Source organism: Tupaia chinensis, unplaced genomic scaffold, assembly GCF_000334495.1.
Source record: "Tupaia chinensis unplaced genomic scaffold, TupChi_1.0 Scaffold000140_1, whole genome shotgun sequence".
Lineage (NCBI taxonomy): Eukaryota > Metazoa > Chordata > Mammalia > Scandentia > Tupaiidae > Tupaia > Tupaia belangeri.
This window is the reverse complement of record NW_006159610.1, coordinates 3,073,030-3,099,197: the sequence shown is the minus strand read 5'-3', so window position 1 is coordinate 3,099,197 and position 26,168 is coordinate 3,073,030. Positions and strand designations below refer to the sequence as shown.

Sequence of the window (26,168 nt, the reverse complement as noted above, 5' to 3'; positions counted from 1 at the left end):
TTATGGAATAGCCACCTAAGGATCAGAGGGTGGGGGGCAAACTCCAAGGAGGAGCTCTTAACTCCAAGGGTGAGAGGGGGTTCAATGTGGTCTTGGCAGAGGGAAATGAAGGATTAATGGGAATAGGGGCAAATTGTACCCTAGCCAGTTAAAAAGGTATTATAATTAGTTTTAGACAAACATTTGCCATTAATAGAGCTTACCATCTTAAATATTACTGTAACTCATATTTCTGTTAAAGTAATAGAGAAATCCAAGGCTACAAGTCTGAAAGGACCTGTCCCCTGGGTGACTCAGGGACAATTAACCCCTTCCTGTGAGAGTTCAAGGAATGACCTCCTAGCCAGAAGCCCCAGGACCTGTGTCTCCAGAAGCTACACAGTCAGCTTTTCAGAAGTAGAAGTTAATATTCTTCCAAAGCTGACAACAGACATTGCAGTGGGGTCTCAGAAAGTGGTGAAGCAGCTGAGCCTTGGGGAAAGGTGTCAAGGGTTCACACGACATTTATGAACACCAGCAAAGAGCCAGGTCCTGGGACCTGGTTATGCTTCAAAGGGCTCCCAGTCCAGGTCTGCCCTGGCGAACATTCCCCTGTCTCTTTCCCCAGTTCCCCCTGAATGTCTCCAGTTCACAGAGCAGATGAGGTTGAAGTTGACCATTCAAAGAGCAGGCCAGAGAGAATGAAAGAACGTCTGCCCAGTGGCCCCTTGTGGTGTGACGGGGCGAGATCCAGCTAGGGCCCCCCTCAGAAGCCATTCTCCCATCCTAAGGGCCAATAATTTCATCCTGAGACCCTTCACTAATTACCTCCACACTCTGCCCAGTCCTACCTGTTTCACCTGAGTGGTAACAGAGCACAGGCCTTTAAAAAACTCAATGATCTGCATGTAGAGCTGAAACTTTTCCTCCGGGTTTTCTGGGTTGCAGTTGGCAAACATGGAACTGATGACAGAAAAATAGAAGAAGCAAATATTTAGAATTCTAGTCTTTCACCTCTGCTTATCCTGCCCCACTAAACTACCTGGACTGCAACGTGAACCAAGCACTCTGAAACACTGGCTGGGTTCTCGGACAGCCCAGAGCCCTCCGGGAAGGTGCGCATTACCTCTGCACAAACGCCTCATCTGGAACCTACATCTGGAAAGAGCAGCTATGGTGAGACCGGCTCTTGTGCCCTACTTTAGTGTCCTGAACTGTGGCCTCTGGGACAGGGAGCAAGAACTCCTTTACCCACTGAGTCAAAGTTCTACAGCAATGTCCCTGGTTCCCATTTACCTGTGGCTGCCGAGGTAGCTCAGGGAGTACCCTGCATCCCAGGCAGTGCCCCAATTCAGGGAGCCTTGGTGTAGAAAGGAGGCCTGTTTTGCAGGGTCCTCACTGTCCTCCTGGGATGGGGCAGATGTCCAGGGTGACTGGGGCTTTAGAACAAAGAAGCTATGAGTGGCTTCCCCCTGGGATGATGTCCCTCGTCAGGTTAGGAACCCTTAGGCAGCAAGTCCTGTCTTTTCTAGGGAAAGTGGGAAATGAATTTGTAGTAGTTTTCTGGTTCCACCAGCAGAGCAGAGAGTTCCACAAACCCCAGGCAAGTCCGCTTGGATTTTTCCTCTACAATGTTGTCTTTGCTGCCCAAATCCAGTGCAGAAACAGAACTGTCCTCTTCCGGCCAGTTTTGGGAAAACGGAACTGCACACATAGCTGAGGTGATATGGAGTTGCCACATAAGAAAGCTTTGGAGAGGACAAAGTCCTCGTCTGCCAATCCCACTTCTCCCCAAGTCTGCCCAGGCTTGCGCGGAGCAGGTGAAGTGGACGAACAAGGGCTGTTGTCCCATTTCCTGAACTCTGCTCGAAGGCTGGTCAGGGACAGCTGTGGCTCTGCACAGGCTCATGGGTCCCCAGCGGGCCAGGCTCCCATCCAGAGGACAATGGCGATATTCACTGGGATCACAAGGGCCTGATATCGCCCTCATTCCCGAGGTAGAAAAATGCAATGTCCAGGCTTCCGTAGTCATAACACCAGCACGGGTATGTGAAGGGCCTGTCCCTTCAGGACCTAAGACCACAGCTTTTCAAGCCAAGTACATTTCTAAACTAGCTCCCTTTGAGAAAATACCCCTGGGGTACAGATTTAGACAAGCTGCTTCTTGTTTTACTTATTTATATATATTTTTAGAATTATTTAATATTATTAATTATTATTATTTAAAATTTTGCTATAAGGTACATGCGCTCACCAGAGAGAGACAGAGAGAGAAAGTGAGAAAGCAATCTACCAGGTCTGGGACTCAAACAAACCATAGTTGGCCATGTGGGAGTCCAGAGCCTTAACCACCATACCACAGGCTGACCCTGACCACTTCTTATTTTAAAGTCTCCCCAGATCTTATTTTTTTTTTTGGAGAGGCTTTTGCTATAGGGCGCCTGCGCTCGCCAGACAGACAGAGACATAGAGACAGAAAGCGAGAAATCACCCCCCAGGGGGGATGGTCACACCACAATCCCTTCTCCTCCATTCTCCTCTCGGGATCTTGGGCACACACGCACATGCACCCGGCGTGAGTTTTAAGCCACCGGGTTCGGGATGCAAACTGCGGTCGACTACGTGGGAGTCCAGCAACATAGCCATTATGCTAACTGCTGGTACCCTCCCCAGATCTTGTTTTATGTCTTTGCACTTCATGGGGTACTCTTGTACCCTCCCTTACAAATCCCTTCCCATCAATACTGGGTAAAGCAGCCTCCTCCCCCTCCCCACTACCTGTCTTATAGCTCAGAGACTCCTCTAAGCTTGGGGACAGGTCTGTTCCATGTTGGCCCATGTTCTCTGTGTCCCAGAGCTCTCTGCCCACTTCTCTCACCAGATTGAGCTGCTCCCAGGCTGCCTCATGAATGTTTGTGGCCCCTTCCCCACACTTGATGCTGAAACCTAACCCCCAAGGTGATGGTATAAGGATGCTGAGCCTTTGGGGGTGGAGTGGAGATTAGGTCATTGGGGCGGAGCCTTCTTGAATGGGATTAGTGCCCTTATAAAAGAGTCCCCAGAGAGCTCCCCTGATCCTTCCACTCCATGAAGTTATATCAAGGAGATGGGGTCTGCAGGCGGTGTGCTGTTTAAGGACACTGGATTGCCACACGACCAACCGCAGTTTGAGTCCTGGACCTGGCAGCTTGCTTTCTCTCTTTCTCTCTCTCTGTCTCGCTCTCACTCTGTCCCTCTCTGATCAAATTATAAATAAATAAATAAAGTTAAATAGAATAATTTTTTAAAAAAGATGCCACCTATACGGAAGTGGCTCCTCATCAGACTCAGAATCTTCCAGCACCTTCCAGCTCCAGAAGGGTGAGAAATAAATTTCTGTTGTTTATGAGCCACCCAGTCCATGGTATTTAGTATAAAAATGGACCTAGAGCAGGACATAGCAGCCCTAAACAGACAGGGCAAAGGACCAGGTACATTTCCACAGCCTGGAGCTGCTAACCTGGTGTGTCCCAGCTGGACCAGGATGGAAGAATTTTTTACTCTGAGGATGCCCAGACAATGTCATCTCCAGCCCAATGCAGCATCGTAGGGCCAGCCTGCTTCTCGATACAGAAAAAAGTCGATCCCCGGGAACTTCCGCTGAATCATGCACCCGTGGGACGCTGCAGAGGAGTAAGAAGCACACATTCACAAACACACACTCTCACAGACACACACACACTCACATACATGCAAACTCACGCCATACTCACAGGTTTGCACACACACACACAATCCATAATCTCACACTCGCCTATTCCCTTGTACACACACTTGCACATGCCACCTCAGACTCTTCCCTCCTTACCTGGGGCTAGACGTACTCGGAGCCTCACTTTTGTCCAGGAAACTTGCAACATCAAAGGCATCTTCAAAGAGGATCTGAAAACACAGAACTGCATGCATCAGAAATGACTCCAGTTGGATGTCTGCTCCAGGCAGAGGCAGGAGAAGAAAGGTTCTCTCACTACACCTCGTCCTAAACTGCATGAGGTCAAAGCTGGGCCAGACCCAGGGTCTCTGCTCTGTGAACTTGCCAGGGGGTGAATATTAAGTTCTTTACTGCCCAGAACAAAGTGCCAGACCTGAAGGCTTGGGTTTGTTTTGTGGATGTGGGAGCCATGTGAGATCTGGCTTCTTCAACTACTAGGCTATGGGGATGACCCTAAATAAACTTTTATTTTGGGGGGGAGGTTTTTGCTATAGAGTGTGTGTGCTCACCAGAAAGACAGAGAGAGACAGAGAGACAGAAAGACAGAAAGTGAGAAATCACTCCCCAGGGAGAGATGGCTACGCCTCAATCCCTTCTTCTCCATTCTCCTCCTGGGATCTTTGGCATGCATGCACACGTGCCCAGTGTGAGTTTAAGCTAACAGGTTGGGGATTTGAACAATGGTTGACTACATGGTAGTCCAGTGACATAGCCATTATGCCAACTGCTGGTCCCTAAATAAACTTTTTTTAAAAAGAAAAGAATTTAGGTCAGCCCAGTTGGGTTAAGGCAGTTGGATCCCACATGGCCGATGACTGTTCGGTTTGAATCTTGGACCCAGCAGTTTGAACAACGGGCAGGGCATGTGTGTGTGTACCCAAAACCCAGAGAGGAGAATGGATTGTGGTATGGCCATCCCCCCTGAGGAATGATTTCTTACTCCACCCTCTTGAACAAGTACATGTGTCCTACAGCAAACTAAAAAAAAATAAAAATAAAAATAAAAAAAAGAAAAGAAAAAAAAAAACAAAACCAAAACCAAAAAGAATTCTTGGAAAACATCCCACCCAGAGACGTGCATTGCTGACACCACACTATCTATCTCCCTCTGGTTGTCTCCCTAGGCGTATCATATTTTATACTTTCAAATTTGGAACCTTGCTATTTAGACAGTTTCTTATCTTATTTTTCCCTGATTTGTTAAGGAATATTAAATATCTTTCAGAAACATGATTTATACTTTAGCTCACCAGATTTAGCAAATAAAAATGTAGGCTGCCCAGTTACACTGAAATTTTAGATGGAGAGTGAATAATTGTTCAGTATAAAAATATCCCAAATGTTGCATGGGACTCTTTCTACTGAGTGCTAGACTGGGCATGCTTTATTTTATCTGGCATCCCATTTACACTGGCAGTCACCCCGAGGAGAGGGGAGGGAATTCCTGGTCTTGAATTGGCTGACATTGGTGGGTTCTGCCAGGATCTCTCCTCACCCCTACCTGGGACATCCTGCTCTTCCCCAAAGGGTTATGTCTACCCTGTATGTCCTTCAGTTTGTTTCTTCCACACTAAATCCCGTAGGACCCTGTGCACATGTGACCCTGAGCCAGGAGCTGGCCTCGTGCACATCTGTTCACAATAGAGCCTCTGCAGGTGGACCAGGAAGGTGGCAAATGAAAGCCACAGCAGGAGTATCAGTGGCTTTTCCATGCCTTGGGCATGAGTGTTGTGGTTCTGCTCTGCTCACCTTATCATGCAGCCCTAGGTTGGCCTGAGCCTGGGGACAGCAGTGTGGCATAGCCTGGTTCCAGGGCACGGCTGAGCTAGGGCTGCCAGCTTTCCTTAACACCAGAAGCATATCAGCCCACAGCCCTTCCTGAAAGAGGCCAGACACACTGTTTCCAGGATTTGGGGACATGAGATTCTGGGCATTTCTCTTTGGGTTTGCTGCTCCTCGAGGAAGTGTTCACGTTGGCAGATTCAAGGGAGCACACAGACACGTAGTCAAGTTCGACAGACTTGCTCAGCCACCTGGTGTGTATTTTGTTTTTGTTCTCTTTGTGTGAGACCCAGAGCTGGGGACTTTGGGGCTATTACATACTTGGCTGGTAGCTCTCTCACGTGTGCCTCAGTTTGAGGTTTTTATCTTTTCACTGGCTCTGCTTGAGCTGTTAGGGAAGAGAAGGCAAGTCTTCTTGTGGCCAGTAACTGCAGGTGGGTCAAGGCAGGTGCTGACTGACCTTGTACATCAGACTGGTGTCGGATTTAACAATGCCACGGATCAGACACCTGGGGTGCTTGTGAAACACGCAGATCCTGAGGCCCCACCCTCAGGGATTCTGATCCAGGAGGCCTGAGATAGAAGCCAGCATCTGTCTTTCCACTACACTTCACAGATGATTTAGTTGAAAAGCATCAGGAGAAATACTGGAGGTGACCAGAGTGCAGGTAGATTTGTGAAACTGTGTGACAAAAGAGATAGAATCCCTGAAGCAGGAACTGGGTGTTCTGGGCATGTCACACCACTCCTAGTCAGATAGGAGGACAGATGCAGAGAGCAAACAATGGCCTCCCACAGCCTGGAGCAGCAAGGGCCACCTCAGGCTGTGTGGTAGCAGTAGTCACTGCCTCTGAGGTTCTCCTAATTCCAGAAGAGCAGCTCTGGGCCTGCTTTTATCCCAAGAATGGGTGAGCCCTAATGACACTCAATGCTCTGCATGGCTGTTCTATCCCCTAAAATGCTGAGAAATGCATTTGGAGTGGACACTGTGGCTGCTTCCTCTTACTGAGTGGTCACAGTGGTATTTGAGGTGAGAAATAACTGCCTCTAGAAGACTAGGCCAGGCCTGCAATCTCTTGATTGCCAGCCATTGGCTCAGTAAGCTGGAAATCTGGCCAGTTCTGGCCAGTGAAAGGGGAGGAAAGATAAGATGGAAGTTTCTGGAAAAGTTCTTCCTTGACTCTTTTTTTGTGTGTTTATTTTTGCTATAGGATGTATGCACTCACTGAGAGGAGACGGAGGGAGAGAAAGAAAAAGTGAGAAATCGCCACCACCACCACCAGCATACCCCCACACATACCCCGAGCACACTGCAATCCCTTCTCTTGTGATTTTGGACATGCACGCACAAGTGCTGGTTTGTTTCTTAAGCTGTTGAGTCTGGGACTCTAACCATGCAGTTGACCACGTGGGACCAGCCACTTTAACCACCATGCCACCTGGCTGACCCCTTCCTTGACTCTTCAGAAAGGTCCTTCACAGGGCAGCTTTCTCTGTCTTATGAAAAGGAGGAAGGGTGACAGCTTAGTTTTTCCAGGTGGCATTCCATGGCCACTGGGGAGGGTGAAGTGAGGAGGAAAGGATGAGAAACCAGACTTTCAGAGAAGCAGAGCAGAGAGAAGAGAGAAGAGAGGAACCAGTGTCCATGGGATGTCACTAAGCCACATCACTGGATGTAAATGGTACATTTTTGCATGATTTAATAATTAAGTCATCGGCAGCAAAAAGAACCCCAACTGATACAATCTCATAACTCTCTTCTATAATCCCCATTGGAAGGCCCGGCAACTAACAGGAGCAAAAGAATGTCCCATGGTCATGGACACTATGCTGAGAAAACCAAGTGACACCTACCATGCGAGCCAAAATCCAAACAGTACCTTGAACTTGCTAATATCTCCTAGCCAAGCCCCCATGTGCCTGGTCGAGGATGACAGAGTCTATCTTGCTACCCCACAGGATCTGCTCACCTCCTCCGGGGTGGAGACCAGTGAGCAGCTGGCCCCTTGGCTGTCGACACCACTGTCCTTCATGCTGCCCTCGGCGCAAGCTGGCTCCCCCTCAAGGATCAGGAGGCCACGCTGCTTCTGTGCCCAGATCTGGAGGAGGCTGGCCTTCTTCTCCTCAGAGAGGTTCTGCCACAGGTGGGAGATGGCCGCGGAGACGATGGGAAGCGTCACTTCCTGAGAAGAGATGATCCCATTCCCCGTCAGAAGGTCCATCGTCTGCTTGTAAAAGTTGAGATACCTGAAACAGAAGAGGCACAGCTCTCAGACCTGAAGTCTAGGCGTAGGCTCCCTTCCAAAGTCGCCACTGGCAAAGTGCAAAGTACGTGGGCCTTGCCACAGCTCCTGGGTCACCAGGGCCTTAGCCTCACTAGCCTGCATGTCCCTGACCTTGGAGAGCACAAGGCAGCTTGGGGGGCCACAAGAGACAGAGATGGATGCTCCGAGGCCCTCGCTAGCTCGTCCCGTGAAGCTCCTTGCTCTGTAGAAGAGAAGAGAAGAGCTGTGGCTGCCTCAGCTCCCCTGCCATGGGAAAATGCCTTAAAATTCGGAGGCCACGTGTGTGCGGCATGATGAGACTCCTACTGTAGCTCAGGGCTGGAAGTCAGGCTCAGATGTGGAGGGAGCCTCCTTCTTTGGGCCAGTGGGTCCAGAAGTCAACATAGCTAGAGGGGGTCTGCGTCTGTGGAAGCAGCAGTGGCAATGGTCATCTGGACCAGTTATTCACCATCTTTCTTACTACACCAGTAATGTGGTTGAAACTGGACTTTTAGGGCTTGTGTGTGTGTGTGTATGTGGATATGTCGGGGATGAGGAGCTTTAGCCCTCATAATCACCACCAGCTCCCCTAAAGCACCCCAAATAAACACCCAGTCTAAGTAAAAACAGTGTACGTGCTATATAAATGTATCCTCGAGACTATTTCTCTAGGCCCCGTCAATGCCACCCCAAACGCCTCCTACATGGAGAATCTGGAGCTTCCATGATTCAAAGCCTTATCTGAATCACTGACAAGGCCTCAGTGTAGTCCAGCTGGAGCCCTGTCCCGTCCCACAGGTGTGTGAGGACATCCTGCCTGGCCGTCCACACCGTTCAAATTCCATGAGGTCTGGTGACAAAGTGACTGGGGAGTGTAAGAGCTCCACTTTTTTCTCTTCTTCCTCCTCCTCCTCCTCCTCTTCTTCCTCTTCCTCTTGATCTTCCTCTTCCTCATCCTCATCTTCCTCTTCCTCCTCATTCTTTCCGACTGCCTCCCTTGGGTACCAGGGGACAGAACCACTCTCAAGAAACCTGTTAAAGACCAGGCTGGGTGAGAAACAGAAACAAGACAACCCAGATGAATATCCCTCATGAACACGGACACAGCTGTTCTTCACAATTTTAGCAATAATACATAGACTCCAATTTTATATATATATATATTTCATGTTATATATATAGACTTCAATTTATATATATATATTTCATATTATATGTCCCTAGGAATGTAAAGTGTGGTTTGTTTCACATTTGAAAATCAATGAATAGGAACCAGCAGTTAGTGTAATGGCTATGTCACTGGACTCCCACGTAGTTGACCACAGTTCACATCCCAGACCCGGTGGCTTAAAACTCACGCCGGGTGCATGTGCGTGCGTGCCCAAGATCCCGAGAGGAGAATGGAGGAGAAGGGATTGCAGGGTGACCATCCCCCGTGGGGGGGGATTTCTCGCTTTCTGTCTCTATGTCTCTCTCTGTCTGGCGAGCGCACGCGCCCTATAGTGAAAATCTCCCCCCCCCCCAAAAAAAAAACTCTTTGGGGCAGCAAGTGGCATGGCAGTTAAGGTGCTAGACTCCCACATGGCTGACCATAGTTTGGCAGCTTGGTAGCCTGAAAAATCACTTTGGGCACATACGCATGTGTGTCCAAGATCCTAAGAGGAGACTAGAGAAGGGATTGTGGCATGGCCCTCCCCTGGAGGAAGGGTGTGTGATTTCTCATTTTCTGTCTTTGTATCTCTCTCTGGTGAGTGCATGTGCCCCAGGGCAAAAACCTAAAACACAAAACGAAACCAAAAATACTCTTGGCAAACTTGGAATAGAGGGAACTTTCTCAACCTGATACAGGGTATCTATAAAAATGTCTATAGCTGGGACCAGCAGATGGCATAGTGGTTACATTGCTGGACTCTCACATGCCGGACTGCGGTTCAGGTCCTGGATCTGGTTGCTTCAAAATTATGCTGGGCATATGTGCATGCATGCCTAAGATGCGGGTAGGAGAAAGGAGGAGAAGGGACTGCAGTGTGGCCATGCCCCTAGGTGGTGATTTCTTGTTTTCCCTCTTACTGTATCTGTCTGTCTCTCTCAGATGAGTGCACACACCCTAAGGCAAAAACCTCTTTAAAAAGTTTATAGCTAACATCACACTTAATGTGGGCGGCTGGCAGAAGGTAGGGTTGGATGGTGGCATGGAGGCCCTATTGCTGCCTGTCTTCCTCCTCTCTCTCTCTCAGAGGAAGTAAACAACAACAACAAACCCAAGAAAGCAAAAGACATTTTCAAACCAGTCTCTCTTTCAAAGTTTGAATGTGGCATTATTCACAAGTTACTCCTATCGGCATCTGTGATACCTGAGTGTACTATGGTTCCTTTTCCTCTCTGAATTCGAATTTGAGTTTTCATAGGTTCCCATGGGACTTAGAAAGTAGTCTGAGATTAGGATTTTCCTTACTTTTATATGTATTCTCCACTGAAGCCATTCATTTTATATATACATAAAAGCAATGCTATATATGGACACTATAATCTCATTTCTCTTAAAAATTATGTGTGAAACAAAAACTAGATAGATATTCATCAAAATTAACATTGGTTTTCTTTGAGAGGTGAGATGTAGATGTATTCTTTAAAAAGTTTATAGCTAACATCACACTTAATGTGGGCGGCTGGCAGAAGGTAGGGTTGGATGGTGGCATGGAGGCCCTATTGCTGCCTGTCTTCCTCCTCTCTCTCTCTCAGAGGAAGTAAACAACAACAACAAACCCAAGAAAGCAAAAGACATTTTCAAACCAGTCTCTCTTTCAAAGTTTGAATGTGGCATTATTCACAAGTTACTCCTATCGGCATCTGTGATACCTGAGTGTACTATGGTTCCTTTTCCTCTCTGAATTCGAATTTGAGTTTTCATAGGTTCCCATGGGACTTAGAAAGTAGTCTGAGATTAGGATTTTCCTTACTTTTATATGTATTCTCCACTGAAGCCATTCATTTTATATATACATAAAAGCAATGCTATATATGGACACTATAATCTCATTTCTCTTAAAAATTATGTGTGAAACAAAAACTAGATAGATATTCATCAAAATTAACATTGGTTTTCTTTGAGAGGTGAGATATAGATGTATTTTCTACATCTTCTATGATTAGCCAAGATCATGTTTATAGATGAGAAAAAATAAATCCAATGCATGCGGTTAGAATACAATTTTTTTAAAAAGGTGAGTTCCTGCCCACAGTGCTTTCCAGTGGGTGAGCAGAACTCTGGCTGCTTGGTGTGCTGCAGGGACGGGTGAGCTGCTGAAATGCGGCACCTGTGGCTAAAGGTACAAGAGGGTAGGTTCCCCTCCTCCTGGTGCTTGCTGGATCTTACCTGTCATTTCTGGAGCACAAGTTGACATATTCTTTCTTGACCTCCTCTAGGCTGCTTGCATTCCCATCCTCCAGGTTCAAGGCCTCTATTGGGGAATTGAAGGCAAGAGTCACAAAGGGGAAAGCCAGGCCTTTGGCAGGTCTCTCCTACCTTTATGGCCCACATGGACTCTGGGTGGGTCACTGAACCTTCCAGGGGTCAGCACTGGGGAGCCTAGAATCTCATTCCCACCTCTTCTTTTAGATGAGATGCAAAAACACAGAAGATAAGAGCAAGTGTCTTCAGCAGCACTCCAGTAGAAAGCCACCCAACTTGCTCAGCCTGGTGACTCCTGCCTGTCTGGCCAGATCATAAGCTCCCTGAATAGGGTGTGACCTTGGCCTTAGCCTAAGCACAGGGCCTGGCACACAGTAGGCCTCAGTAAATATTATGTTAACTTGGTATAACCCAGTATCTGTTTTCAGTAAGAAAACCAGACCAGCCTTCTCCAGGGAGGGAGATGGGGAGCAGGTAGGGATCTATTACCTTTAAGCTTCAGCAAATTATCCAGGGTTTGTTCCATTTCCTCAATACGATCCTTCGCCCTATTCAGTACATGCCACTGAAGACAGAAACAGACAATGCTGAAAAGCCAGCCTTTCACTGCAGACTGGTTTTTGTGGACCCAGGAACCCCTTCCCCAGTCTTAGGTCATGTTCCTTAGATGCGAAGTCACATCCCTTGACCTTGTCAGTGAAAAGAATAAGAAGGTTGTTCTGATGCACAGAAGGCATGAAGTTTCATTTGTATCCTAGAAATGGAATCTCACCCAAATACCAAAGTACCCGGAAACAAGTAAGCTCCATTCAGCAAAGAACTTGTGCTACAAAAGGAGAACAGCCACATAGACCGTGTGCCAGCGGACACAGGGTGACGGAGGAGGCGCAGTCTGAGTGAATGTCAACTTCAGACTTTCACCAAGGCACAGAGCTGGACTTCTGCTCCGTTCTAACAATGCACTTCTGGCTAGGTTATATTCAATACACTCTTCTTGTAGAGTACCCTTATTCTGTATTTGCTGCATGCATGCACCCCAGACCATCTAACACCTTGTCAAATGCTGTCAACCTGAACTCCAAGTTTCTTTCCTAACCCCTGTCTTACTCCCTCTTTTCCTCCTTCCTTCCTCCCTCTCTCCCTTCTTTTCCCTCCTTTCTGTATATAACATTATTAAAGTCAATATGGTCACTGCAAGACTCTTCGAAAATGAAAAAGGCTAAATGTTGTTTGTTAGTCCGAACCCTACAGGAGTTACAAACATTTCTCAGACATGTATCAGGACAACTCTGTGCGCCAAGCTCCAGAAATTTAGAGTAAACAACAGTCCTTGTTGGCATTTTGGCAGGGAAGACAGGTGTCTTAATACAAGACAGGATTAGGTAAATGCTTAATGGGGGTTAGAAAGAAAGGGCTATGGAAATGTTCAGGGAGAAGACGATATTCCAACTGGAGGGGTCAAGAAGATTCTGTGGAGCAGGGCAGTGAGCAGAGCGAGCCAAGCTCAGTTTTGTCGTGTGCCCAGAATCCCAAAGGCAGAGCTCACTGTGTGAGCACAGAGAGAGCACCAAGAAGCAGGCTTCATTCAGGGAACTACAAGCTGTGGCCAGAGTGCAGAGTGGGCAGTGGGAGGGGACCCAGGAGGAACTAGCGGGTGACAGTCAGGTTTTCTCATTCTCAATTCCAATGGAGTCTGGTGCTTAAAAAGGAGGCTTGAGGGGAAGTGAAAGCACAGCACTCACCTGCCCCAAAGTTAAGATGAAGGGCATGACAACTCCGTGAATTGACTGCAAGATCTCTGAATACTCGGGACCAGCAGTTAGCGTAATGGCTATGTCACTGGACTCCCATGTAGTTGACTGTGGTTTGAGTCCCGGACCCGGTGGCTTAAACTCACATCAGGCGCGTGTGCGTGCATGCCCAAGATCTCAAGAGGAGAATGGAGAAGGGATTGTGGTGTGGCCATCCCCCTCTGGGGGGTGACTTCTCGCTTTCTGTCTCTCTGTCTCTCTCTGTCTTTCTGGCGAGTACATGTGCCCTATAGCAAAAACCTCCCCCCCACCACACACACACTCAAAGATCTCTGAATACTCCTTTTAGAGCAAGTTTACCTGTGCTCCTACATGGTCTGCTGTCTTTAGTCCTGGGGCTACTATTACAGTGCCAGGATCTCAGGCACGCTCTTAGAGCAAGAAGATGATTCTCTGACTGCTATGATCTGAATGTTGGTGTCTCCCTCAAATTCGTATATTGAAACTCAATACCTCAAGGAGTTGGTATTAGGAAGTGAAGCCTTTTGGAAGGTGATTGAGTGAGGAGGGCAGAACTCTCTTGAATGAAATTGGTGCCCTAACCACAGAGGCCTCAGGAAGCTTGTTCAGCCCTTCCACCATGTAAGGATGCAGCAAGAAGGGACCGTCTATTAACCAGAGACTGAGCCTTCTCCAGACACCGAATATGCTTGCACCTTGATCTTAGACAGCCTAGCCCCACAGAACCGTGACCAATAAACTGTTGTTTACAAATTACTCAGACTAAGGTATTTTGCCATAGCAGCCTGAGTAGACTAAGACACTGGCCCTCTTACCCTAAGCAAGTAGGCTGCGTGGGCTCAGGATGATCTCCTTCATGATCACCTTGTAGCCTTTACTGCATCAGAATGGATCCAAACAGGCAAGACCAAGTGCAATGAAATGAAATTCTTTTTCCAGAATATTTTTGGCAGGCTAATTTTCTTAGGGCCTTTATTCTAGGTTGAATCGTGTCATCTCAAAAAAGATATGTTGAAATCCTAACTGCTGGCATCCATGAATGTGACTTTATTTTCAAATAGGGTCTTTACAGAGGCAATCTAGTCATAGTTACCAGGAGGCCATTAGAGTAGGTTCTAATCCAATATGGTTAGTGTCCTCAGAAACAGGGGGAGATTTAGACACAGAGATGGACTCACAGCAGAAAAATGATATGAAGACATGTAGGTAGATGACCATGTGCTTGGAGTGATGGTCTACAAGCCAGGAACACCAAGGATTGTTGGGAAATGCCAAAAGCTAGAAGAGGCAAAAAGCAATTCTCCCCTGGAGCTGTTGGAGGGGATACAACCCTGTGGACACCATGATCTTGGACTTTCAGCCTCCAGAACTGTAAGACAATACATTTCTGTTTTTTAAGCCACACAGTTTTCCTTTTTGTTATGGCAATCTTAGGTAACTAATAAAACCTTGTGACACCATTATTCCTATAAAATAAATTCTTTCTTTATGGAAAATCCTGGGATTTTCAAGCAGGACAGAGAAAGAAAGAACACTTGGATTCCAGGCTATTTTTTGGCTGTGCCATTTAGGGTAAGTAATTTAACTCTCTGGAGCCTCAATTTCTTGATCTGTAAAATAAAGATGATAGGAATAGAGTTGTGGGGTATAAATGAGGTAATACATTGGGAACTATTGGGTTGTCGGAAAAGTTATGATGCATTTTTGCACATAAAAATAAATATGTCATGACTTTTCCAACGACCCATTAGCACTTAAAACACTTAGAATGTGGCGAGCAGGTGGCATAGTGGTTAAGGTGCTGGACTCCCACATGACTGACCTGGACCCAGTCCAGGACCCAGCAACTTAAAAAATTATGCTGGGTAGTGTGAGTGCTTAAAATCCCAAGAGGAGACTGGAGCAGAAGGGTTTGAGGCATGGCCATCCTCCCTGGGAAGCAATTTCTCACTTTCCCTCTCTCTATCTATGGTGAGTATATGTGCTCTATGGCAAAAACCTAAAAACCAAGAAAAAACAAAAACAAAAACAAAACACTTAGAACATTGCTGTGTCTTTTCATGAAATTATCTTGCATGAGCTTAACCCCACCACAGGGTTAAACCCCACCACAGGCCTAGAAGGAAGCCTTTACTATCAACCTGCTTAGCAGATACGTAAACTGAACCTCAGCAAGGAACTTGCCTCACACCCACCAAGGCCAGTTAGCAGTCATGCTCCAAACTGTAAAGTCATGAGGTACAAATTTGAGGGGATGCAAGCCAGATTCCTCTGGATTTATGTGCATTTCCTACTGTGAGATCCTGAATGCCTGTCTTTCTTCCATTGTGCTGCCAGCCTGTGCACACTTCTGCACAAGCCAGTGGCTGGGACCTTAGATCCTGTGTACTCTAGGCAGCATGCAGCATGTACCGTTCATCCAGTGGACATGGAGCCTAGAACATTGTTACACTGGACAGGGTCTTTGTGAGAGGCCCAGATGTGGGTTCTCTCCCCTGGTCCTGGCCCGTGAGCCCTTGGGCCTGGCTTAGCAACGAAAGGAAGAACAGCTACCTTCCCTCCCTATAATGTCCTTCTACAAGTGCAGGGAGATCTCCGCAGGATTCTTTCAGCTAGAACAAATAGAGTCCTGCAAAATGGTCTTTCTTGGAAAATGCTGCCCTGTTGCAAGCATTAGTTCAGGAAGGAAAACCCACTGGCTTGAAACAGTTGTAGGGCAACAGAGGTGGATGGTGGAAAGAGGGAGTTTCCACCCTTAAGTTGGAGTGGGACCAGGACCTTTTCCTGGCCACCAACCAGTTGACAAGTCTTTTCTCTACTCTGGTTCCTTCCTCTGTTAGAAAAGGGTAAGAAACTAGTGGCTCTCCAGGGACTCTGGCCTCCTACCACACTTCTACTCTTACCATGAGCTCCATTCCTCTACCACTGCCCAAATCAACCAAACCTTCCTCCATGCTCTGCCAGCTAATAAAATAATAATTAATGAAAATATTGCTAATTACCAATAAAAAAGCCATATGAGGAGAAAGGCAAAACTAAGAGTGGGAAAAGATAATGCTTACCTGGCGAGCACTAGGGGAAAGACATGGTGCACAAAACCCGAGGGGTAAACAAGTGTGTGTGTGTGTGTGTGTGTGTGTGTGTGTGTGTTCATGTGTGATGAGTGTGCGTGGTGAGTGTAGGGTATGTGCATGTGTGGTAGTGCTATCATGCAGGCATGTCCAAGCCTGTGGTTTGTGCATGTGTGTGTGTGTTGTGGCACATGCATGCATGTGTGTTTGTGGTAACATACAGGGCCCTGGGGTAGCTGCTGGAGGCTTGCAGCTGCCTCAGGTGGGATGAGCACAGAAGTCACCTAACCAGGGCTTTCCCCAGGCCCATTACTTCTCTCCCGCTGCCCAGCTGGCCTGCAGTAGGCAGATAGGTTGGCTCTCACACTTTACCCGTGTACAGCAGCACGGGCAGAGAGTCACAGGCATCCACACTGACCGCTGACCACATCCAGGCCTCAGCCCTGGGGTAGGGGACAGCAAGGAGGAAGCTCTGGGCCAGGATCCACATTGTTCCACAGGTGAGGAAATGGCTCCTCCCTACACCAAGGTCCCCATACCTTTGAAGCTGTGAGGTCAGAGGGGGAGTAAACAATCTTCCTGAGGTTACTGAAGAGCCCTGCCAGGGTGGCTCGGTGGCGGGCCTGGGACAGGCGTCTGCGGGCCACCCTCGGCTCGAGCTCCTGTAGTTGCGCTGGTGGTTGGGGCGTCATTATGCCACGGGAGTTGCTGCCTTCTCCAGAGGTTGCCATTATAAGCTGCAATGTAATCGTATGTGTTTTTTGTATTCTAAATAATAAAGATACAGTATTAAAGAAAAGGAAAGGTGGATCGAGCAGACAGATAAGGGAGTATCCTTCCCAAGTAAAAGGCCCCAAATGAATGAGCATAATCAATAGCAGATACAAAATAAGCCACAGGAGGGACCAGCAGTTAGTGTAATGGCTATGTTGCTGGACTCCCACATAGTCGACCTCGGTTCAAGTCCCGGACCTGGTGGCTTAAAACTCATGCCGGGCGCATGTATGTACGTGCCCAAGATCCCAAGAGGAGAATGGAGAAGGGATTGCGGGGTGGCCATCCCCCCTGGGGGGTGATTTCTCGCTTTCTGTCTCTATGTCTCTCTCTGTCTGTCTGGCGAGCGCACGCGCCCTATAGCAAAAACCTCTCCAAAAAAAAAAAAAAAAAGAAAAGAAAAAAAAGAAAGAAAAAAATATAAGCCACATGACATGACATAAAATCTGCTATTGAGGCTTAGCTCCTAAAAACACAAGTCACCCATATTGGACTCAGAACTTGGGGACACTTCCTTCTGTCTACCCTAGGAATTTTCTAGCACATCACAGGTGCTCATCAGACACTTAATAATTTCTGTGGCCAGACAGCAGCCATCCCTGAGGTCTCAAGCTTTACATTTTGTAAGCTGAAGAGGTACACGCCCCACCTTGTAAGTCCTGTCCTGCCTTAAGAATGGCCCCTCTTTGATCTGGGCAGTGGTTATACAGGTGTAAACAAGTGGGGAAAAAATCCCTCGAGGTGTGCACTTTTGAGCCATGACCTTTTCTCTCTCTCTGTGTGTATAATACTCAATAAAGAAAGAAAAGAAGACAATGCCCTCTACTACCTGTGAAAGCAAGAAGTCACCTTACAACAGAGAACTGGAAGAGGATTTGCCTCGTCTCACTTCTGCTGGGTTTGTAAGACGACCATTTTGTTTTTGTTTTTATCACATCTGAGCTTGTGAACTAGGAATGGTTCCCTAGGTGAGGTAATTTTGGGACCGATATGGAATAGCTTTAATAAGAGACAGGTTCTAGTGCCTCTTACCTGAGCCATGGACCCCTCCTCAGGTGCTCACCTATCTCTCAGAGGAGTGTTGCTTTCCACTAGCCTCTTGGCTCTTTGAACAGAAAAGCTGTATCTTTTTTATCACCTCTCTAACCCCAATGTCTAGCACAGAGTCCACCCCGTGACAGGTCATTAATGCTGGGGTTTTAGGTGAATTAGAATGGGAGGTCTCTGTGGGTCCTTCTCCCCTGCCCTCAGTCCTGCTGTGCATAGCCTTGGCCAGATTTGTCAGGTTTATTGTATGTCAGAATCACTTCTGACATAGCCAGACCCTGCCTCAAAAATGCTGCGTCTGAATCTACTAGCACCTGTATGGGCAAACTGCTCCCAGGTATTCTTTACTTTTGTGAGTTGACAGCCACCACTAGGGCACTGTTATGGTTTGGATAATGGTTTGTTCCCCCCAAAGTTTATGTTTTGGAATGGTCTTAGTGGGCAGGAATTGGATGTTCCCCAAAAGTTCATGTGTTGGGACTTGGTTGTACTAGGAAGATGTCAAGTGAAAACGTAATCCTTTCACAGTGGCCCAGGGTGGGGCCTCTGGGTGGTATAAGGTCACTAGAGTGGGGCTGCCATGATCCAGCTCTGGTGGGCACATAAGGTGAGGATGGGAGACCAGTCGTAGGCCACAAGGATACAGCTAGGAGTACCTTTTGGACAGTTGTTCTGCTCAAGATCCTGCTCTCTACCATGTTCTAATCTCACCAGAAGTTGGCCCCTGGCTCCCAGCCCCCAGCCCTTCAAACCAGGAGCTGAGTAAACTTCTGTTTCTTTATAAATTCAAGCAGTCTCAGATATTTCTGTTAGTAATGCACTAATGGACTAAGACAGGCACCACAGTTGGCACAGCTGAAAACAGACTCTCCTCCATAAAGCGAATAGTGGGGGAGGGAGATGGAAGAAAACTTTCCCACTACAACTTTCCCAGCCAAAGACATAGTGATTCCAGTGAGGCAGTATGGGGGTTTTACAACACTTTTTAGGTTCGAGAGCAAATCTCTCATCAACACTGTGGTCCTCTCCAGTGTATCAACTTTCCCTCACTTTGCTTCTCAGAACAGTGGTGGAAAGATGGTAACTGGATGAGCTGTAGTTACCTGTGCTGATCCCTGCCAGCCTCTGGACATGCATTACAGGGAGTTAAGCGTAGTACCTTCTGAGGAGGACAGTTGCAGAATCTGCACAGGTCCCTAGAGCCTAGCTCCAGGGCCTTATTAGACTAGAGGTCACCTGTATAGTCTCCACTTCCCAGACACCAGTCTTTAGCAGAAAGCAAAGTGAAACAGTAAAGGGTTTGAACTGCCTAGGGGAAAATGAGTCTTTAGAACCTATGCATGTAGTTTTCTGTACTTGTTTAAATTGAAGAGACACAGTTGTGCTACCTGGACACCTGGAACTTGAGTCAACATATATAAAATAGAAGCTGATGAGAAGGAGCTTCTACAACTCTATGGGAAATAGCTGGATGGCTTTGCAGTTTCAGTCAGCGGATAAGGGTGCAACCCTCACCTCCTCCCCAGGGGCAGCTTTCTCATTACTTGCTGCCTCTGAGGGCAGCCAGGGCTGTCAGCCTTCACTGTCAGCCTCTTGGGGTGGGCTCAGCCCCAGGGCGTCCTGGGAAGCTGCCTTGAGCTGTGCTCTCTCCTCCTCTGCCTCAGGCGCCCCTTAGGAGTTGAGGAGATTTCTCCCCCTCTGGTGTGGGGAGGAAAGATACCTCAGGGAAAATGGGAGACCATCCTCCCACTCAGCTTTAAGGGAAGAGTCTGACCAAGTACATGTCAAACTTAGTTAGATCTTGTGTGATTTTTAAGTATTCTCCCTCTACATTTTGCCTCCTGTTCCCACTAGAAATCATTTTGTGGTGATCTCCAAAAGGCATTTTTTCCATTACCTTTATTGACATGGAATTTTGCTTTCTTCTCTGTGGCCCTGATAGTTTTCCAACAGAGTTCTTTGTTGCAATAATATCACTGGGTCTGCCCTGTCAGCACCTGTGATTTTGTGTGAAGGTCTGGCTCACACACAACAGTGCCATAGAAGTCACTCTCTGGGGTAGGGGAGGGGAAGGCAGGACCCTCAGCCCATTCCAAGGTTAGCTCTTTTGCTAGGACAAGGGAAATGGAACTTATTGTGAAAGGGGGAAAATAATTATTATATTGTAAAGATGAGATCAAGAAATGATCTTGCATTTAAAAATAAAACCCTTTTTTCTTTTCCCTAAAAGCCCTTTGCATATGCAAACATGTTATAGAAATACCTAGAAGTATAAGAAATTAATGTAGAGATAAGAGTCTGGAATTCCTCCCCTGGGGGTTGGAAGTCTGCATTTTAATAGCCATCAAAGCTCAGAATCTCCCAATTTCCCCTTTTTGCCTCTCATATATATATATATTTTTTTTGACGAAATGAACTTTCTCCTGCCCACTAGCTTCTATTCTATGGCCCTTTTCTGTCACCTATAATGTCACTTCAATCTGCCCATCCCCCCACCAATCTCTGGTTTCTACCTGTCTAGTGCTAACTTGTTCTTTAATTCTCAGTTTTAGCCTCATTTCCTCGGAGAAGTTTCCCAACCCTGGGCTTCTTATTTTGCCAATAAATCAGTAAGATCCTTGGTCAGGATCCATGTATCAAGCATTGTGGTGTTCTCCTCCACCTCACATCAGAAGGACAAACCTCCTGGGGGTAGGGGAACCCTGTGCAGGCATAAAAGATGAACTCAAATGCTTCTTTTCTTGGCTACTTCTCTCAAACTAAAATCACTGGGAGTTCTATTGCTTGAACTGCCAAGGTAAAAGCTCCCAGGCCTGGGGATGAGTAGATTGAATGAGCTAAAGGAAAATGAAAAAGATTAAGATAAAAACTGAGGAAAAGTAACTTCTTAGTTCCACCCTAACAGAAAAAAAAAAAAATCTCTCGAGCATTTACTGTCTCATGAATTCCATTTTTGGCAAGATTCCCAGAGAGAGGGAATACATATGAAAAGTTTAAAAAAGCCTTTAAAGTGATGCTGCTGGCCAGTGACTATATAAGAAAGGTAATGGGGCCGGCCAGTACCATGGTGGTAACAGCAGTTGGATCCCATTTGGTTCACTGCTCGGTTTGAGTTTCAGACTCAGTGGCTTGAAAATCACGCCAGGCATGTGTACATGTTTGCCCAAGGTCCCCAGAGGAAAATGGAAGAAAAGAAATAGTAGTATGACCATTCAATCCCCTGGGGGGATTTCTCACTTTCCCCCTGTCTCTCTGTATCTGTCTCTCTCAGGTGAGAGCATGCAAACTAAAAAAGAAAAGAAAGATAGGGAGAGATTAAATAGAAACAAGAACCTGGATATCCTATCCTACCTCTGGACCCTGGGCATGTTTGGAGAGATGTGAATACTTGGACATTTAAAACATGTGAGAATTGAGGGAACTCAGTACAGAGATAGTTGTTTGAAGGTAGTTGACTTTTAAAAAAGAACAATTTTATTTAACTTTATTTATTTATTTATTTATTTAAATTTGACCAGAGAAAGACAGAGCAAGAATGAGAGAGAGAGAAAGTGAGAAAGCAAGCTTCCAGGTCCAGGACTCAAACTGTAGTCGGCCATGTGAAAGTCCAGCTCCCTTAACCACCATGCAACCTGCCGGCCCTGAAGCCAGCTGATTTTTAAAAATCCAGGGCTGATGAAATGATGCAGGGACATATTCAGAGATGATCTGTGGCCAGTGGATGAACTGGTGTTGAGAAAGGCAGGCTGGATTGGTTTGAGACCTGGACCATGACTTTTGCTTTAAATTTACCAGCCATAGTGACTTTGGTTGATCCACAAAACCTCTCTGGATCTAAATTTCTTTTTTCTTTGTATTTCCTTTTTTTTTAAAGAATTATTTATTTAATTTATTATTATTATTATTCATTTTTAACTTGCTATAGTCATGAGAGAGAGAGAGAAAGAGGGAGAGAGGAAAAGTGAGAAAGCAAGTCTCCAGGTCTGGGACTTGAACTACAGCCTGCCACGTGGGAGTCCAGAGCCCTAATCACCATGTCACCTGCTGGCCTCAGATCTTAATCTCTTTAACTGTATAAAGAAGGTGAAAATTTGGGGACCAACAGTTAGCGTAATGGCTATGTTGCTGAACTCCCATGTAATCAACCACTGTTCGAGTCCTTGACCCAGGGGCTTAAACTCATGCTAGGCGCGTGCCCATGCATGCCCAAGATCCTGAGAAGAGAATGGAGGAGAAGGGATTGCAGTGTGGCCATCCCCCTGGGGGGTAATTTCTTGCTTTCTGTCTCTCTGTCTTTCTGGCAAGCACACACACACCCTACAGCAAAAACCTCTCCAAAAAAAAAAAAAAGTGAAAATTTATTAACTAGATGGTAGTCTAAACTTTCTCACTTTTCAAAGGTCGTGGGCATGATTCTGTGACTATCTGAAGCAAGGGCAAGCAGCACGAGCGTCTCATGTTCCGGCAGAAGTGAGGTGGGAAGCACACAGTAGTGTGAGAAGTTGTTTCTTAAAAGGAATTCTAGGGACTTAGTTCAACTAAGTGTTTACTAAGGAGTTTTTCTCTGTGCAAAGCCCATTCATTCTGCGGAAAACTGGAATCACAAATAGTATCAGGCATTTCAGAATGGCCATAGCTCTAATACATTTTTCCTTTCATGAATTCCGTGCTGTGTTCAGCCTTGTTCATGAGATCAGCCTGCCAAGCATAACTTTTCAATCTGACAAAGTTAGATTAGGAGCTTCACAGATGCGTTTTTCTAAAAGGGTATTTTATGAGGAGACACGCGATCACATGCCTTATTTTTGTTACTTTTCATCCAAAAAACAAAGCACACTTTCATTACCAAATACTTTCATATTAAAACACCACTTAATACCCACTTAGAGCTGATAGGTGAAAAAAAAAAACTCCCTAGACTAAATTTCACCAAAATAACCCCACCTTCTCCAAGTTTCAGAGAAATTTTCATTCATTTTTAAGTGTTACTCCACAAAACATTTGAAAATGATCCATCCTCATTAGCATACCTTAGGTGAACACATATACAATACATTAGATAATGTACTGCAATCCACTGGTAGCTTCTTTGACCCCCTATGCATGTCAAATTATGAGGGGAAAAATGTCTAAATCATTCTCCAGTATGTTGGTAGTCAAGCTAGCATGCAAATGCTCACATGAAGTCTGGTCCCAGATGTAAACGCTCACCTGTTTGAAATTCGCATAGGCATGAATTTGCATGCCCAAGGACACCTTTCTGGAGAAGAGTGGGTAATGGATACTCACCCACGGAGGAAAGTGGGCACCGGTGCACACTACGTCCCCACTCCTGGGACATGCGGGAGGCTGCCCCAAGCCCTCACAGCAGTCATGGGCTTCTCACGCCCAAGTGGAGACCACAACTCCTGCCGGGGGCAGAAAATAGACCTGACACCCAGCGCACGGGCAGGAACCAATCAGGGCCCTGTCCCCAGTCCACACAGCCAATGGGAATGTGCTGTGGCAGCCAATAGGAGAGCGGTAGCGGGAGAAACAGTGTAATAAGTTGTCCTAGGCGACATAGAAGGACAGGGAGAGAGGGGTGAGGAGCGGGGCTGACCTTCTCACCTTGCGGGGTCACCCAGGGGACAGGGAGGGATTCCTGTGTCAGTCAGCAGCTCAGGGGCTCCACATGTGCCCACAGAGGGCTGAGGGGATGACCTCTAACTGCACTGCTCTCCTGACGCTCAGCCCCAGCTTTCTCATCCCTCAAATGGGGCAATACCACCTACCTCACAGGGTTATCCTGAGGGTCAGAGAGGACACCTTCAATGTAGGAGCCAGAGGACCAGGCTCCATCTCTCAAGAAAAAAAAAAAAAAAAAGACAAAAAATGGATTTGTGAAGGAAACTGATGCATAAAAGGGAGAGAGGAGTCATGATGGCTAAATAAGGCAGGAGGAAATGCAGGGACTTGTGGAAGGGAGTAAGAGGGCTTACTTACTGGGCTGTGCCACCTCAGCGCCCCTGGTCTGTGCCACCTCAGAACCTTCGTGTAGAGGAAGAAGCATGGCACATGCTAGGCTTCCCCTTGCAGCTGTCTGACTTCAGTGAGCTCCTTCCCTCCTGGGACTGGAGTGACACAGAGGTCACACAACTTAGCAGAAGTAGTAGGGGCTTTGGTGGCCCATGAATTTGAGCTCCAATTCATGGTCTACTTCCGAGTGACTGTGAGGCAGACCCTTCTTTCCTCTCTCCTTTCCTTCTTTCCTCCTTCCCTCCCTTCTTTCCTTCTTCCTTCCTTTACTTTTTCATATCCAAGTATGCAATAGGTATTTGGCATGTGGTAGACACTCCTAAAATTTAATGTCAGTGACTCAAAGATTCATTTTTTTAAGAATTATTTTATTTACCTTTATTTTAGTTTGACAGGGGGCAGGGGGAGAAAGAGAGAGAGAGAGAGAGAGAGAGAGAGCGAGCGCAAGCAAGAAAACAAGCTGCCAGACTGGGACTCAAATCGCGTTTGTCTATGTGGGAATCCAGTGCCCTTAACCACCACACTACCTGCTGGCCCCCACATGTTAATTTTTAAGATTTTGGGAGGGCCAGCAGGTGGCGTGGTGGTTAAGGCGCTAGAATCTCACATGGCGGATCGCAGTTCGAGTACCAAACCTAGCAGCTTAAAATTCACACCAGATGCATGTGGGTGCATGCCCAAAATCCCAGAAGAGAATAGAGGAGAAGAGATTGTCACATGGGCATCCCCCCCTGGGGAGTGATTTCTCATTTTCTTTCTCTGTCTCTCTTTTTCTCTCTCCAGTGAGCACACACACATGCTCTATGGCAAAACCCTAAAAATAAATAAATAAATAAATACAATTTAAAAAAGAAAATTTGCAGGAATATTATGTTAATGATGTTCTGTGTATAAAGAAGCTGTCATGTAAAATCGTCTAGTTAAGAGTCAATTCTTGGGAACCAGCAGTTAGCGTAATGGCTATGTTGCTGGACTCCCACGTAGTCGACAGCGGTTTGTGTCCCAGACCCGGTGGCTTAGAACTCACACCGGGTGCATGTGCGTGCGTGCCCAAGATCCCAAAAGGAGAATGGAGGAGAAGGGATTGCGGCATGACCATCCCCTCTGGGGGGTGATTTCTCGCTTTCTGTCTTTATGTCTCTCTCTGTCTGTCTGGTAAGTGCACGTGCCCTATAGCAAAAACCTCTCAAAAAAAAAAAAAAAAAAAAGGAGTCAATTCTCTTCTCTTTCAAGGTGACTTTAACACGTTCATTTCACTCCAAAATTCTGCCTAGGCTAGGGCCCATTCCTTCTGGCTCTCAGGGAGCCTCTGACCAGGGTCTTTGAGGACCTAGAGGTACTTCTCCCACCCTCACGTGTTGATCTCTTCTGACCCTGCCTGCATTCCCCAACAGCTCCACTTGCAGCACTTGCTAGGGCCTGTGTGAACAGAGATCAAGGAGTGTGCCAAGCTCTGACTTGGAGAGCCTTACTTGACTTGGAGAGGAAACTGACTTCTGGCCTGCTCCAACCCTTTTTCCAGTTACTCTTCACCCTACCCCTCACCTACTGTCAGACACACAGATGCCTTCCTGGACGTGTCTCAATGGGGAGCAGACCTGCACCCAGAAGAAATACAGTACTGCAGTGGCATGTCCTGAGAAGCTTTCTAGTTGGAGGAACGGCCTGCTAAACTTGTTCTCCACTGTTGTTTCTATTGCATGTGCTAAAAGGCAGGGGCTTCAGATTTTACCATTTTTTAATCCTCCAAACTTAATGAGAGTGATGGGTCCAGTATTGAGAATCTACTGTGTTCCTAGTCCTCATGGACAACCCCGTGAAGAGTCTTAGCTCCAATTTATAGATGGGGAATCCATACTCAGAGAGGACCAGTGATTTGCCCAAAGTCTAAATATCTCGGATTCTCTCTGGTGCTCTCCTCTTCATGCTTTCTTGGATGGCACTTAGTTCAATAAGTATCAACTACCTTAGGCTAGATAGACATGTGTTTGATTTTTTTAATTTTCAGAAGATCCTCAGCTTTGAACTGAGGTCTGTGAACAGTGGCTTCTAGGAAGGAACTAGACAGGTACAGACACAATGAAGGGGTGTACTTTCTGACTCCAGTTAAGGGCTCCCAGAAATTCTGCCAAGATAAACCTGAGACACTATCCTAGATGGGCTTTTGTCCACTGCGCCCTATGTACTGGACCAGATCATGGCTTCTAGAAGAGCCTGTGGATACACAAACTCCTTTATGGGGAATGGGCTTTGATGGGTCAATATGGCTGGGAAGAAGCAGTGTGCACCACAGTGGTT

At 46.7% G+C, this 26,168-nt stretch overlaps 1 protein-coding gene across 1 annotated transcript; it reads right to left on the bottom strand.

Annotated features, from left to right (window-relative positions):
- On the bottom strand, positions 1–23,260 carry STRA8 (stimulated by retinoic acid 8). The gene is made up of 9 exons (XM_027770541.1): positions 23,142–23,260; positions 16,571–16,768; positions 11,678–11,753; positions 11,153–11,237; positions 8,608–8,823; positions 7,483–7,759; positions 3,827–3,900; positions 831–942; positions 1–15 (listed from the first exon to the last, which is right to left on the bottom strand). Exons 2-9 carry the CDS (start codon positions 16,760–16,762, stop codon positions 1–3), a joined length of 1,047 nt encoding a protein of 348 aa, XP_027626342.1. The 5' UTR covers positions 16,763–16,768; positions 23,142–23,260.
- Between the last annotated feature and the right edge of the window lie 2,908 nt (positions 23,261–26,168).